General features: G+C 30.3%; 1 protein-coding gene across 2 annotated transcripts in view; it reads right to left on the reverse strand.

The window, feature by feature from the left end:
- The window catches only part of LOC142619141 (MLP-like protein 43), a 31,905-nt gene extending 20,531 nt beyond the window's left edge, over positions 1 to 11,374 (reverse strand). The window contains exons 1-2 of one of the 2 annotated variants that reach the window (XM_075792215.1): positions 11,104 to 11,367; positions 7,027 to 7,696 (exon numbers count right to left, since the gene is read on the reverse strand). In XM_075792215.1, coding sequence (XP_075648330.1) covers positions 7,404 to 7,696; positions 11,104 to 11,290 — 480 coding nt within the window. In that variant the 5' untranslated portion in view covers positions 11,291 to 11,367 and the 3' untranslated portion in view covers positions 7,027 to 7,403. Of the gene's footprint in view, positions 1 to 7,026; positions 7,697 to 11,103 lie in introns of those variants that run through there. The other variant, XM_075792217.1, reaches the window with a different exon arrangement.
- Positions 11,375 to 17,011: the final 5,637 nt, after the last annotated feature.

Genomic DNA, 17,011 nt, shown 5'->3' on the forward strand with positions numbered 1-17,011 from the left:
CACAATAGCAAAGTTTTAATGCACTTAAAATAATTAAGGTAATAACAAACATATAAACTCATGAATTTAATTATGCAATTAGGTTGGGGTGTTACAAATGAGGCATAAAATGTCTTCTTGTTGAGAAAAGACCATTTGGGCCCACTACAAAGGTAATTCATGAAACTCATCCTCCCGAGGAAACATGGCTCAGTTGAGAAGCGGTCATTCTCTTTGCTGAGAACACCCTTTATACACCTATTTTCCTGGGAATCACGTCGAAGAAAACATATAGCCCAATGTAATAGTCACTTTTGCATTACGGGCTTTTCTCACCTAATGTTAGCCACATTGAATGTTAAATGATTGGTTTGGATAATGGAAACAATCTCAAAAGTCTATCTTCATGATCAAGAAATGGCTGGAGAATGTGCTGTTGTAACAAGTATCCCCCTAAATCAAGGTAAGAGCAGGAAAGCTAAAAGAAGAGGAGGATGGCTATAAAAGAAAGAGGAGAGCAACAAGAAGGGGGATCCATAAAAAATCAAAGGAACAATAGGAGAGTGAAAGTGAGAAGAATCTTCACTTGTATAGCCTTTAAAACCTCTGTTTGTACCTTGAGGATACGGTTTCTATGCATATAAAGCCTTAATTCAGTTATATTTGTCACAAATTATCTTTGTGATCTTCCCCTCGTGGATTCCATCTCCCATCCTCAAGAAATTAGTTTTGTTGATCCTGAATTCAAAGCTAGTTATCGTAGCTTTGTGTTCTTGACCCCCCATAGTTTGGAAACTATTTTTTTCCCAGTTTTCTATTTTCAATTTTTTTTATTTTTTATTTTCTAGACTTGAAAACTTGTTTGGTAATTGAAAACAAATAGGAAAAAAACAACAGTTTCCACATCTAAATTTGCAAATGAAAGTAAAAACAAACAAATCGGTGTTTTTAATTTTCAATTTCCAAGGGAGCTTGAAAAAACAGAGAAAACAAGTGTAACTATGCACTTAAGTGAAGTCCAAGATTCAAATCTTGGTGGGAACAAAAAATAAAACCAAAATCTTTACATTAAAATTTTGACTTTGAAAATAGAAGAAAAATATTTTTTATTTCTATTACTAAAAACAAGTTTCTAAAAACAAAAAAACAAAAAAACAAAAACGGTTACCAAACATAACCTTAGTTTTTGCTCATGTGTGTTTAGTTGAAAGGATGAAAAAGTAAATGAATAGAAAACTCTTTCGTTGGATTGGAAAGAAAAAATAAGATGATAGAAAATGTAACTTGTATAAAATTACTCTCATGTCCCTATTACATATAATAATAATAATAATAATAATAATAATAATAATAATAAAGCGAAAATGGGCTTTTGCTCATTTCGTGCAAAAAAATTAGCGTGTTGCCCCATTTCTCAAACTAATTAGGAAAATGCCCCTCTTTTGAAACTCGATTTTCTCAAAATCAAGTTAAGCCCTATAATGGCATTTTAAGGACCTATAGTGGCGTTTTAAGGAGCCTATAGTGGGGTTTTGGAATTTGAGCTCCATGAACTCAAGTTATAGGTAAAAAAAGAAGAAGAAAAACTTGCATGGAACTCGAGTTTCAAAACGCCACTATAGGTCCTTAAAATGTCACTATAGGCTCCTTAAAACGTCACTATAAGGCTTCAGAATTTTTTTTTTGAAACTCGATTTTAAGAAAATCGAGTTTTAAAAGATGGACATTTCTCTAATTAATTTGGAAAATGAGGCAACACGCTGATTTTTTTGCGTGAAAAGGGCAAAAGCCCATTTTTTACATAATAATAATAATAATTTCAATGAAAAGTTTTGTTCAATGAGGGAGGAGACAGGTGATCGATTTTTGTTCTAGATAGTCCTCATTTTAAGCAGCATAAATTCTCTTTAGAGAGTTATTCTCGTTGATGGTTGCTCTAAATTAACAAACAGTCAACCAAGTATATATAGTTTCAACTTTCCATTTACCATGATCTATTGATCTTATAAAATTTATCTTCTATTTTAAGTTTCGCGTTAACATCTGATTCATCTACGTTTAACCATTTGATTGGAGGAAAAACTTCCCAAACTCTAGTTATACTAACAGCTCAAGCAACAAACGTAAACAAATAGTTCAAAAATTATTAAGCCCCAACATTAAAGCAACATTAGTAAATCCTCGAGTACTGTCAATTTGAACCTCTAGAAAATTTGCTCCTAAAAGGCACGTACAGGATGTAAACCCGAAGACAACAACAAAAATTTGCATCCATAATCAGCAGTACCTAAAATGCAGTACCCAAAGGCAATTGAATCCCATTTTTTCGGTACTAAACCTTACATAACACTCTGGTCATTGGTCAGAACGAAAATGTGGGTGAGTCTAAAAAATCATATTTTGCCACCTAATCTAATACAATAACAATTATAGGTCATCTTTTCCATTAATACAAGGATAGGTAGAGATTCATGAGACCAACGCCTCTTAGCTCCATTCCGTGACACAAGCCTATATGTACTTGCCTAGTCTAAGTATGATAACAATTCTGGGAGTCCTTTTTCCACTAATATAGTGATAGATTAGGTTCATGGACTAGGTACTAAAATAACTTCATGCGCAAACCCATGTCTTTCCTGTAAGTGTGGGACAATTGCTAGCCATTGAATATTCAAACTTTTCAACTTTAGAGCAGGGGAAAATCATACCTGCTAACGAGCTACCAAGTGTGCACTGCTCTCTTTTCTTGGATCATCTCTTGCTAAGGACTAGTTACAATATGATATTTCCTTGCTAAGGACTAACACAACACTAAGCTTTTAATCACAACTTGTCATAGGATTTAAAATAAATTCAAGATGTCCACAACAAATAATCGAGTCATAATACTAAAAAATACAAAGATTTCTCCACACATACAAATTTAAATAAGTTTAGGTTGTCTCACAAATTTTTCATATAACAAATAGTTAACGTTTCCATACAATGTGCACATCAAACATTTATAGGATATCAATATATTTATATAATATAATATATACACTTAGATTAGACTAGAGTATAAATTCTATCTTGTATAAAAATTAAAAAAAAAAAAAAACAAAAAAGATAAAAAAAACTAATTATTTTTTTCCTTTTTCCCATAAAAAGTTCCTAAGGGTGCCTCTTAGTAAAATCCTTGTTAAAAAACATTGAAACCAATAGGTCCATCCTCACCATTAACAGCAATGCCATCCAACCGATCATGATCCTTCAACTTACAGTTGTGAAATGTGACCATATTAGGGGCTCAAATCCATCCATATATATGGCATGAAGTCAAAATAGCGGGCAAGCTTATTTTTCTTTTATAATTATTGTTACATTCAATCGAACGGAGATTGAATTGAGTTCTCCATATAAAGGAGACAAACAATATTGTTGAACGATAAAGCTCCTTGCATGTGCAAGCTTATTGAAAATAGATACTTTTGGAAAGCATGGTTTACATTTTTGTCTGGGATTGATAGAGTCTGGAAGCAAGGTGTGGAGTGAGAAGACCTTCAAGGGGAGTTGCCTTAGGTAAGGTAATGCCTAACCCTTCCGTCATGTCTACCGGCATATTTGATGGTGTCGTGAACTCAAATCCCTGAAGCAAGTGAGCTAGTGCTAAGTAAGATACTTGCAATGCAAATGTGTAACCCGGGCAAGCTCGTCTCCTAGACCCAATTGGTATGTACTCAAAATGTTGACCTGAAGCATCTATACTTGCATGGCTTGTGAGGAACCTCTCTAGTTGAAACTTTTTTTGGGTCCTCCCAAATTCGATCTCGGTGCAACTTCCACACATTAACAAGCAAACGAGTACCCTTTGGGACATAATAGCCACAAACATGACAATCCTCCATGGCCTCATGTGGAATTGATAGGGGGCTTGGTGGGTACAAGTGCAATGTTTCCTTCACTATGGCTTGGAGGTAAACTAGATCTTTGATATCTTTGTCGTCCACCCACCTGTCTCTACCAACCTTGCGATCAAGCTCTTACTGAGCATGCTTCAAAGCGTGCTTGTTATTCAATAATATGGAAAGGAGCCATGTCAAGTTTAGAGATGTAGTGTCAGAGCCAGCCAAGATGAGATTCTACAACATGAAATTGAGGCCACACTTAATTAGAAGTGCACTGGTTATTAGTTATTACACCGTGTATGTAACAAATTTTTCCCTAATTAGAAAGCAATGTTTCTTTATAGGGTATTATATTCTTTGTAAATAAAAGAAAGTACGGTCATTATATGATAAATATTTTTTAATTGGATGCAAATATTGACAAATCTATTGTTAAATTATATTATTTTCATATATTCGTCATACTTGCAAAATTTCAAAGTGATCAAAGATTAATAGTCATGTCATCAATCAATTGTCAAAATTCAACTTTTTGTAGTTTAAAATAATGCATAAATGATGAGTTTATGGATCAAATGGTAAATAATATACTAAAGCAACTAAAGTAATCTAATTTATTTTAACTATTTTAATAAAAATATTAAAATACCTTAACTTGAGAATCACAAAAATTTGAGTTCAATAAAAAAAAAGAGTAATACTACATTCAAAACATTTTCACAATAAATTCTATGTAGTAACTAGTAAGCAATTGCTAATTCTGATTTGCACTTAATATTGACACCACTTTTAACCCTCTAATAACAATTTGTCACATAAGATTTATAGAGAAAATATTGTAAATATAATACTACTTTAAAAATAACTTTGCTCCCTCAAACATAATCCTTAACCCCTTAAATAAATGAAAAGAGGTTTAGTGTGCGTTTGGGTTATCTCCACTTTCAGCTTATTTTTGCTACTATTCATGGATCCCACTGTATTTTTTGATACTATACATGGGTCTCACTGTACTATTCAACTTATTTTTTAACATTTTTTCTACACTTGCAGCAAAAGGTTTTCAACTTTAACTAAATAAGCTGTTTCAAACAGACACTTAAATAACAACAATAAAATTAGTCCAAATAGCAACAAACATAACTAGGGGCGACTCTATAATTTTTTCTTAAGGTGGTCATTAAGAAATTTAAATTATACAAAATCTCATAAAGAGATAACTTTTATATATATATATCAACATCACAAGAAAAAAAAAATTACAATTTCTTTATACTAACAAAGGGACAAAGAAAAAAAAGGACTTATAATAGATAAAGTGAGAACGAAGAATGCCGAGAAGAGAGTAATAAAGTGAGACATTCTGAAATGATAATAGAGAAGAGAAAATTGAGAGAGAGAGAGAGAGAGAGAGAGAGAGAGAGAGAGAGAGAGAGAGAGAGAGAGAGAGAGAGAGAGAGAGAGAGAGAGAGAGAGAGAGAGAGAGAGAGGTATGAAATTGACTTTGATTTTAGGTGCATATGATTTAAACTTCAAAACTTGATATATTGCTTCAGCAACATTTGAAGCTTTTAAAAGGTATGTTTAGGGAAGACATAGAGTTTTTATGTGTTATTTGTGTTTATTTCTATTTTTGGCAAATGCTTAATCTTATAAGTGATTAATGTACTCAGATTTATGTAAAATTAAACTTAAAATATGAAATAGTATAATTTTATATTTCTCTGATTAATTACTGTTATATTTAATTTTAATCTCTTGACATGTATATTTAGTTTTGCAAATTAAAAATTAAAAATCTTAAATCTTTGATGTTCAACCTTCAATAGTTCATATGTTTTTTTATATTAAAAAAAGAAATATTTCTCTAAAAAAAAAGAAATAATAAGAATTTTTATATTGAAAACATCAAATGTAAGAATGTACACTTGATAAAAAAAAAAAATCAATAGGCATATAGTGGCATTTTTAGGGTCTAATTAATTATGATTATTATTATTTTTTTGGAGAGAGTTTCAACCCATGACGTCTACTCCTGATGATAGCTCTTTATCATTGAACTAAGACACCAATCAGTTTTTGGTGTAGGCGGGGATTGAACCCCAGATTTCTTATATAACTATCAGAGACTTTACCAGTTGAACTAGCTGGAATCCACTTATGATTACTTATATATACATATATATATATATATATATATATATTATTACAATATTAATTAATAATGAGCACGCACATAGCACCAGACAACCCGCAAGTTTTAATATAATTGATAGTAATGGTATAAGCTATCCATCTTGGCGAGGGTTGGAAATGACTTTTAGTCGTGACTTTTATTGAGGGTTGGAAAACCCAGCTTCTACGGAGCACAGACAGATATAGGACATTGGATATTTCATATTGGGGATTCTCAGATTGGAAATGATTTTGAATTTTGATTAGTCTCTCAAATTCAACTCCGCCCTTCATTTCTTCTCAAGGCCTACCCCGCGTAGAGTTTATGACCATTCCTAACCTCTTCTAGACCTCGTGTCATATCAATTAAATTTTCAATTTTCTTTAGAATTTTCTTTTCAAAAGTAGGGCCCATTTGGTTCACTGATTTTGCCAATAAAAAACATATTTGCGATTTCAAATCAGGATGCTTTCATTGTTTTTTCCCAAAAAAGCAAGTTTGCAATTTCAAAATGGGAAACTTTTCAATTTGGATGCTTCTTGTTAAGATTTTCAAATCGCGAGATTTGAAAATTGAGCATTTTCAAATCGCAAACCACCAAAAAGCTTATTTCAATATTGGACCATTTGAGATGTATTTCCAAAAAGCACGGCTGCTATCCATGTTACCATTGACTATTTTGCATATTGTCCCTACATTATCCTTAGCTTAAGGTGGCATTTGGACGTCTGTGTTAAGAACACTAGATAGAAAGGAATGAGTCACAAAGTGAATTGTAAGCCCCAATGCATTCTCATTTATTGCACATATTAACTATTCTAATATATAAGAAAAATGTTAGAGAAAAACTTTTTTACAAAAAGTTCCGGTGTGGTGAGCGGTTATTAGTAAATAAAAAAGTGATGTTCGTAGTTGGTTCATATATGAACCAATAAAAAGTTGGCTACAACATGACAAAATCATTTTGTAAAAATGTTCTAAAATAGTTTGTGAATATAGTATTACTTAATATAGTTTTCAATACATAAACTGGACACATTATTAATTTAAAGTATACAATAGTACAATCCTGAGAACAAGCTGCATGAGGCAATAAAGGAAGATACCCATATCATGTGCATACAAAGATAACATGAAAGTACATATGAGACACAATACGAGTAACTCTTATTCTCCCGAACTTTTATAGTACACAACATATTGTGCTTATTAGCATACAAAATATAACATACGACGAGTACATATTATCAATAATACAAAGTCCTATACTCCCGAACTTTTATTTAACACAACATATTGTGCTTATTCTTCTTCTTCTTCTGGTTTTTTTTGCTAAAACATATCATGTTATTTCATATGCATCATGCTGTAGTCTTTTTTTCCAACTCCTCCTGCATTAGATATGCATCAATTTCTGTGGTCACATCAATTCCAAACTGAAGCATTGCATTTGGATCAGGAACGTCTACATTTAGTTTCTCATATATTAAAGTCCAACGGACCAAACTCCCCTCGTCTTTTGGAATGGCTTGAACAATAAATTTGAAACTCTGGTAAGTCTCCTTGAGTACTCCTCCAATCACATTGTATGTGACTGACTGGTTTTCGTTATCCACATTTTCAAGTATCTCCCTAGACATTACAGCTTTCCCATCTACAGTCTCAAACAAAAACAATCAATTGTAAAAACATTAAAACAAGAATGGACATGATAAACTTCACCCTTTTATATTCTTGTCCACTTTAATATATATATATATATATATATATATATGTATGTATGTATGTATGTATGTATGTATGTGTGTATGTATGTATGTATGTACAATGTAGTTTTGCCATACATGTTAGACACGTTTTAAACATACTACTGGCCAAACACATAAATATATAATAAAAGTAAATACCCGCACAACACACACTTATCAATCAAATCCGCATAGATCAAGGATATATAAAAATAAAATTATAAATATATGCTATAATAATATAGTATATACAAAAATACTGGTAAGAGAGAGAATTGTTTTAGGGATGGTAGTAGAGTATGTATATAAATATGATATTTATAACATAGATTAAATTATATGTAAATAAATTAAATATATATATTAAATCAAAGATATCTATAAACATTTGGGGTTGAACAGGATATGGTGAGCAAAGGACTAAGGAAAATCTCCAAGGAAATCTCACTTTCTTAGAGACAAAAGGCATTCCCTAATAGTTTGTTCAGTTTTGTTTTTAGACTCAGTATCATTTGCTCTTTTACCTTTGCGAGTTCTTGTCCTTTTCTCAGATTCAGCTGTGGTTATGTTTGAAGAAGTTCTTCGGATTTGTTGGATTATCAATAAAAAATTTCATTTTTTGGGCTTGGTATTGAAGGACGTGCATATATATTCTAATAATTTTAAATACAAAAGCAAATCCCTATTATATAAATATATATATATATATATATATATATATATTTTCTCATTTCAAACCGCCTTGATAGAATTTTAGTTTTAAGGTGATAACTTTAAGTAAAAAAAAAAAAAAAATCGGTTTATTTGTGTGATTTTGACTTAATTTTTGTGTTATATATTGTTTTTGGCTAATAAAAAAATTTAAAAAGAAAATCCTTTACAAGTAGTTGGCAAATTCACTTAAAATCAAATTAAGAATAGAGTTTTTAACAACAATTGTATATAAAGCATATTATGCAAAACATAAAATAAATTTACTTATCTTAAATATGATCTGTGATAATAAGTTCGAGGTTAAAAGAGAGAAAAAAAATGGTTTGGTGAAACTTGTTGACAAGAGCTACAATATTATTCTTTTTTTGAGAAGAAGTGCATGTATTAATAAAGTGACTAGTTGAAATATATATATATATATAGTTTTTGAGAGAGCAAGAGAGAGGAGTATTTTCTTTTGGGTCCCATTCAAGTTGAATTTTTTTAATGTAATCTATTGGTTCTAGGATTCGTGTAAATTAATTTTAGTTTAAATCTTTTCTTTTTTAGTTTTTACTATTTTCCATTGCAGGTGGTACTTGTCGAAACCATTTTGATGAGTACAAATGACATTGGTAAACATAACAATTTTTTTTTCAATAATGCTTCAAACTCAAATTTTCTCACAACAAATTTTACAATTGTTAAAGTGATCATCCATAAATAATGGAGGCATATGAAACTCATGCATGTACTCACAACTTCAACAGTGATGAAATTTGTTTTGAAAACCATAAAAACTGTATAACAGCATTACTTTCTTTTTTTTTTTTGCCTTAACCAATTTCTAAGAAATTAAATTTCTCAAAAGGAATGAATATATTTATTTGAGATATTATATGAGTAAGAAAATTGGAGAGGCAATTGGCTGTTTTCCGTCAATAGATAAAGAAATTAAGCATTGTATTATTATTATTATTATTATTATTATTATTATTATTATTATTATTATAACAAAAATATTAATAATAACAACAACAACAACACAACATAAGAATTAAACAAATTATTAAGTTCTTAGGGTTTATTATTTATTGTGATAATGAAAATATAAATAGTGGTTTCAAGTAATTGTAGTAGTAGCAGTTGTTATTGTTATTGCAGTTTTAGTAGTACTAATAATGATAATTAAATAATAAAGAAATATCTATCTTTCAAATTTTCCAATCTTAACTATCTTCGTATTGAAGAATAATAATAGGGATGATGATAACAACAACAAGAACGTAAACATTACAATATTACTAAATTCATAGGGTTTATTATTTTCTATGATAATGAAAATGTAAATAGTAGTTTGGAGTAATTGTTGTAGTAGTAGCAATAATAATGAAAATGATAATTGTTGTAGTAGTAGCAATAATAATGATAATGATTAAACTTAAATAAAAAGTAGGATTACTAATTATTATTATAGTTCTAACTTCTAACTTCTAGTACTAATACTAATAATACGACTAATTACTAACAACAATAATAATAACAACAACAATAAGATATTTATTATTTCATGAATTCCAGTTAGCTCAACTGATAAAGTCTTTGATGGTTGAATAAGAGATTTAGAGTTCAATCCCCTCCTACACGAACAATTGATTAGTGTTTTGGTCTGATGATAAAGAGAACAATCGATTAGTGTTTTGGTCTGATGATAAAGAGTTATTATTAAGAATGGGCGTAATAGGTTGAAACTCTCTAAAAAAATATATATTTATTATTCCTACTATTAATAAAGCTAATAAATAAATAATAATAATGATGATGGTGGTGTTAGTAGAGAGAAAAAAGAGATTGGATAAGAGAAAAATAATGCAAAAAATGGACATCAAGATTTCCTTTGGAAGAAATTTTTTTATAAAGAAAAATAAAAATTTTGAAATCGGCTTCTTTGGACATTAGAGTTCAACCCATCCTTTCAAGATCCGGATGCAGTTTTACTCAAAAAAAAAAATTGGAATAAAAATCTTGCAGATTCGAATTCTTTATACCTATTAATTGTTTCAAGAGAACCATAATTATTAATTTTCTTCGTCTATTAAGAAAAACTAGCGTATAATCTCATGCATATGTACGAGTACAATTAAAAACAATTTTTTTTGAGAAGGGAATGCCATTCATTCAATTATAATAAAATAAAATCCTGATACAAAGCTTTCAAAGCTGGTAGGGGAGAATCCTCCATCCAATACAAATCAAAATCTAAGTTTCTAATATATTGAGCTAAAACATGTGCTACCTTATTACCTCCTCTCTTAATCTTACTGGTTGTAACTCATTGTAAACCAATTAAAAATAATTATAATTATATAGTTTAAATTATATATGGTATTAGTTTACATATTTTTTAAACTTTACATTTATAAAATATGTAATAATTTCTCATTTTATATATAAAATTGTCAATATTCACAATATAAAGCTAACTAATAATTTGGAGAAGAGAAGAATGTATATTATACAACGTAAAAGCTTTTCATGCAACCCTGAAATATAAAACGTTGAAGAATCCAAAGATACATGATGAAGAAGAACAACAAATTAAAAATCTTAGTTAACTTACCAATGACAAAATACCAGCACGTGACAGAGCCCTCTCCTCCCCATTCACCTTCTTTTAAATCAATTTTCTGAAAATACTTGGGGCAAATTTTGGCTGTCTCATGTATTCTCTTGCTGTTAACCTCGTGGAACTTGTAAGCAGGAGCCTTGGCCGCTACTTCAGTCTCTAGCCTACCGAATACAGGCATTTTTTTTTCAAGTTAATGGTAGCAGCTAGGAACTCACTTCTAAAGTTTTGTTTAAAAAAAAAAAAGAGTAGTATATCAAATATTGGGTCCGATCCAATCTATATAACGAAGACAGAAAAGAGAATGATGAAACGAAAAAAACAAAAGAGTGAGGACCCTTTTTCCATTTTAGGCGGCTGTGGATTTTCTTGATTTGACAATCTAACTACTCTATTATTCTGTTCAGGACCTTTTTCAGCAAAGTCAAAGTCTAATTCTACCAGTCTTCTCGTTTTCGTCAATAGATCTCTTTCATCGCTTTCGATTTTTAAATTCTTAAAAGTACTGAAAGTCTTAAGAAGGGGTGAAAATTTTCCGCCCCCTCAAGATTAATCCGCCGCCGGCACTTTATTTTTTTGTTTGTTTAGGGATGGAAAAGGGTTGAATACTCCTTTGAAACGTGGAAAAGTGTGCAATTTTCCACCCCTCAAGATATGATCAGGGTGATTGATGGTTGTAAATTATAGTGGGTATCGCACTACCTAAGGGAAATGTTAATATTATCATGTCGGCCTATTAAGAAATTACTTTATATCACATCATTGTATTTTATGTCAGATTATTTTGCCAGTCTTGGCATCCCATAATCTAACAGAATGATCCCATGATGCAGAATATATTGTTTCCTATTAAGAAATTACTTTATATCACCACAGAAGATACGCATTGTGGATGGCCTACAAGTGTAGACACAGCCTCCGCCCTAAAACATAATTATAACAAAAATTACTTTCCACAAAACATATAATTGGAGGGTAACATCATAAATTTAAAACCTATTTATGACAAGATTGTTAAAAGGAACAAAATCTACCTAAATCAAAGAACAAAAAGGCAAACAAACAAAATAATAAATGAAATTATAATGAGAGTTCAACATGTAAGAATGTACAGCTCTATCGCCTTTTCTAAAAAAAAAAGAATGTTCTACAGCTTTCCACAAGAAATAGTTTCTTTACAACTGTATCAATGAAAATACAAGCCTTTCAATGATTAAGTGACATCTCTCTAATTTGTGAAATTTACTCTGAATGCTTTAGGGACTGTATTTGTTTAGTGGTACTTTGAATATAAAACTGTGTGAATTTGGTGAAAATGCAGATGGTCTTATGTGTATGATGATAAACTAGGCTTTAGGTACACTATTGCTTTACTGGTTTTGTTGGAAGTGCTTACAAGTCTTGAGGGCACATTCAGTGCAAAAGAGAATTGGAAATCAGCTTCTTGGATTACATTCGCAGGAATTAGTTGTGATAACTTATGTTCATTACTTTTTGACTTTTATGTTATGTTTGATAATGTCGTGGGCATGATTTTAGCTACTAAATTCAATTGCGTATTCAATTATTTTTATTTTCAATTGTTTAGAAAATTTGATATTCGCAATTTGGCACATAATGTGAATTAGAATGTTCATTTGTGCATTTTATAGTGGTGTTTGTCACAATTGATCATTAATGTAATGAAGAACATTTTTTTTTTTGCATGCTTTCTAACATAATTAACTTTATCTCTTGTATAAAACCTTGACATTGAAGGACTTCTAGGAATATCTATTTGAATGTAAAAATGTTGACTTGGTGTAGTTGTTGAGGGTTTGAATGATCTGATTATTTTTATTGATTAGTCTATGAGTCTGTAAACTTTAGAAGCAACACCAAGATTTTTGGGTTCCAACATTAAAGTTCAGAGTTGTCAAAATATGACTTGATTATTGATATTCAGTTATACTACTAGCTGAGGACAATAGCAAAAACATTTTTTTTTTAAGCGTAGTATCATGTAATGTCTAAATTTTTTGGAGAGACTACTACTATATGTGTTGGGCTTATGCCCTCATTGGATTCTCTGGTCTGACATATTTTGATAATGTTTTTATTTCATAGATTTGGTTGTTTTTAATTAGTTCCTTTTTCCCCCTGACTAAGGAGATGCAAATAGTGCACTGGAGCAGAAGTCCATTGACAATAGATTAAAGGGAAGAGAGAATCAAGTTATCTTTGTGTTTAAGAAATTCTATTAAGAGAAAAGATAGCGTGGTCTAACTGTCTAAGGATGTTGAGTACTGTTCAACAATTGATAGTATCAAGATACGATATTTTGCACTCAATTTTGAACTCAAATATTTAAAATATTAGTAAAAATTGAGGTAAATACTAAGTCTTGAATTTTATTTCCTTATTGTTGTTAAACGTTAGAACTCAATAAAAAAAATTTAAAATTTGCTTGAAATAAAAATCTAATGCATGTCAATTAGATGGTAATTTAGAACATTGATCTTCTATGGATTTCTTTGGCTGATGAAAATTCCGAGGTTCCTTTGGCTTTCCTCAGTGAGGTAATAGCTTCAAAAACTTGTAGTGAACCTATAATGAACACATTACAGCCTATACTGACATATATCTTTATTGGTGTTTCAAGGGATGATATGTTGCCAAGGGAATTTTATTCTTTTTCATGTAGAAGCTCAATTAGATGGAGCTAATATGAAACTTGACCAGTACAAGGATATCTCTTAATCGTGAGACTGAAGCTGCTATCTTTGGGCTTTATGGTTTTGATCTAGACAAACATATTCACATATGGTTTACATGTAGTATAAAGATATTATTGACATAAACTCCTACTTTTTCTGTTTATATATATATATATATCATTGTATATGGAACAATGCAGATGTTTATATGTGAGCATCAAGTCCACCAACAAGGCCATTCTTTCTCTTTCTCTTTGATTATATGCAGTTTCTAAATGTTTTGTTAGCAATTACGATGTTCTCCTTTTTGGCTAAAACATGAATATCCTGAATCACAGATCGGTACTCTTGCATCAATTCCACTGCTCTACTATAAATTTTGCAAGTTGTCATAACCTTGTCATGGTGTTTTGCATTTTGATTGTTCCAAATGCACAAAGCAACAATTGCGAAAGTTTCAGTCAAGTGGTCTTCTTTTATTTGGAAAATACCAATCATTAGATGACATAAAGGCACAAATTTTTCCCCACAAACTTTTATTAGATCTTTTAAAATTTTTATGAACACTGTTTTGACTAGAAGGTTTTTTTAATTAATTGAAATTTTTAATATTAAAGTTTCATTTAAAGCTAACTATTTTAGTAATTTCATTTGAAATATATTTAATATAAAAAAGGAAACCATCGTTTCAACTTTGACTTTATAAAATATTATTAAAGTGTTGGGCTAACTTAATTGAATTTGAAATTATCCCAACTCATAGAAGCACGTACATGTGCTAGGTCAATGGGCCTAAACTTACATGTTCTCCCAACCATCACCGTTATCATCACTGTCATTATGTGTGTTTGGGTTATTTCAAAGTTTTAGGGATATTTTACACCTTTTAAATGTTTTTGAGGGGTATTTTGGTTATTTACTGACTTGCACCCAACACCTTGACCAAACTGGTTTGGACTTTCCAATATGTTCTTGGGAAACAAATGGAATAACAAAAGAATTAGAAAAAATGCAGATTGAAGGGGGGAAAAGTACTAATATTTATAATACAAAACTAAAATATACACTTTTTTTTTTTTTTAGGTTTCGATGGTATTTCGATAATTTTTAAGGTTTCGGGGGAATTACAATCTTTTTTTAGGCTATAAGGGTATTTTAGTAATTTTTTAGATTTCAGGGTCACTTTGGTCATTTTTTAAGTTTCAAGGTCATTCGGCCATTTTTTAGGTTCTAAGAGTATTTATATAATTTTTTTTAGTTGTTTAGGTTTTAAGGGTTTTTTTGTTAAATATTGGTCAATTATTGGGTGGATTGGGTACGATTATATCATATATGATGTTAGTAATAGCGTAATACTTAATGTGACAATAGAACTATCAAATGTGAGTAAACAAAAAAAATAAGGAAACCATCAAATATGACAAAAATACAATTATATGTAATGTTGAAACTACTTAATGTGATGATAGAACCATCAAATGTGAGTAAAAAAAAAATAAAAGAACCGCTAAATGTGACAAAAGTGCAGTCAGTTGTAATATTGACACTGCCTAATGTAACCTTGAAAAAGTTTTGTTGTAGTATGGTATATCTATAGTAGTAGGTTAGTTTGCAATTTGCACCCAACACCCTAATTAAACTGATTTAGACTTACCATTATGTTCTTGGAAAACAATGGAATAACAAAAGAATTAGAAATGGAATAACAAGAGAAGAGACTTGATGCAAAGACATTATGATTGAAATGATAAACTATGGAGAGAGAGAGAGAGAGAGAGAGAGAGAGAGAGAGAGAACCACGTCTTTAACAGGAATTGAAGGGTTTAAGGATTTTAGTGATTTAATAAATAAATAAAATTGTGTACAATGACTCTCGCATCCAGTTTTGCTCCTTAGCTACTACAGAGATTTTCATTTTTTTATTTATTATTTATTTTTATTTTTTATGTGTGTGTCTCCTTCCTGGTAAGGACACATTTTTTTTTTTAATTTTTAAAAGGGCCGGGTTGTTCGTTTTTGGTATAATTGGTTAATTAAGCTTAATTGTTTTTAACTTTACTATTGGTAATTTTTGTTGTTGGGCTAATTTTTTTTTGAATGAATATTTTGTATTATATTTTAGATCCATAATTTTTTTTTATAGTTTTTGAAAGGAGGAAAATGCTAAAGTTACAATTTTTTTTACAAATTTCTATTGTGATGAGCGGTTATTAGTAAGTAAAAAAGTGATGTCAGTAATGAGCCTAAATATGAACTAATAAGAATTTATTACATCAGAAGTTTTGTAAAAGTATTAAAGAAAATTTTGTGGCTTTAGCATTACTCTTAAAAGAATCGATAATATTGTTTAGGGGGAGTATACACCTCATTATGTACCCGTTAATAAATTTTGGTCATTAGCCCCAATGATAAGCTTGACATATGTCAATTACCAAAGGTATTTAGAGAGTTTACAGTAGTTTGGAAGTAATCACAATTCACAACTTAAAAGTGCTCAAATTGCGTTGAAAACATTTGGTCACTGTTTGACCATTACTTTTGATCTACAAAGAATTTTTTAGTGAGGTTTGTTTAATTGGAAAGTAGAATCTTTGGCTTCAATTTGAACACAATTTTTTCATAATTTGGATTTATATTGAGTAATTTATGACTATTTGAAGTCAAGCCATTAAAACTGTCAAGAATTAGGGCATGTGTACGCAAGAATCAAGGGTGTATGCGCACCCTCAAAAGATGCGTATGCAGGCTAATTTTCTAGGCAATAGAACTTCATTTTTAAGTGCCTTCTTTGATGTGGGCCGGCCCCTAGACCCTTGGGAACATCCAAAGACCATTAAAAATCTCCGAAAACCCTAATTTTAACTTATAAATACTCATTTTATGTCTGCAATCAAAACCCTAGTTAGAAAGAGTGATTTTTTGGCCTCCATCTTCTCTAAAACCCTATTTTCTTTTTTCAAAACCCTAACACAACACCTTTGTACGTTTTTTTACAAATAAAAAAGCTCTCTTTAGTTAGTTCCAAGGCAGAAATTTTTTTTTTCAAATTGTTTTTCTAAAACATTTTCAAAATATTTTGTTCTTGAGTTATGATTACTAACCATTGTTGTGTTCTTTAATTATTTTTGTTATCTCAATCTAATATTTGTGTTGTAGGCACAGAGGGGTCGGTTAAACTATCTCAAATCTGTGATTTTAAAGCAACG

The sequence above is a fragment of the Castanea sativa genome, chromosome 12 (genome assembly GCF_040712315.1).
Source record: "Castanea sativa cultivar Marrone di Chiusa Pesio chromosome 12, ASM4071231v1".
In the NCBI taxonomy this organism is placed as follows: domain Eukaryota; kingdom Viridiplantae; phylum Streptophyta; class Magnoliopsida; order Fagales; family Fagaceae; genus Castanea; species Castanea sativa.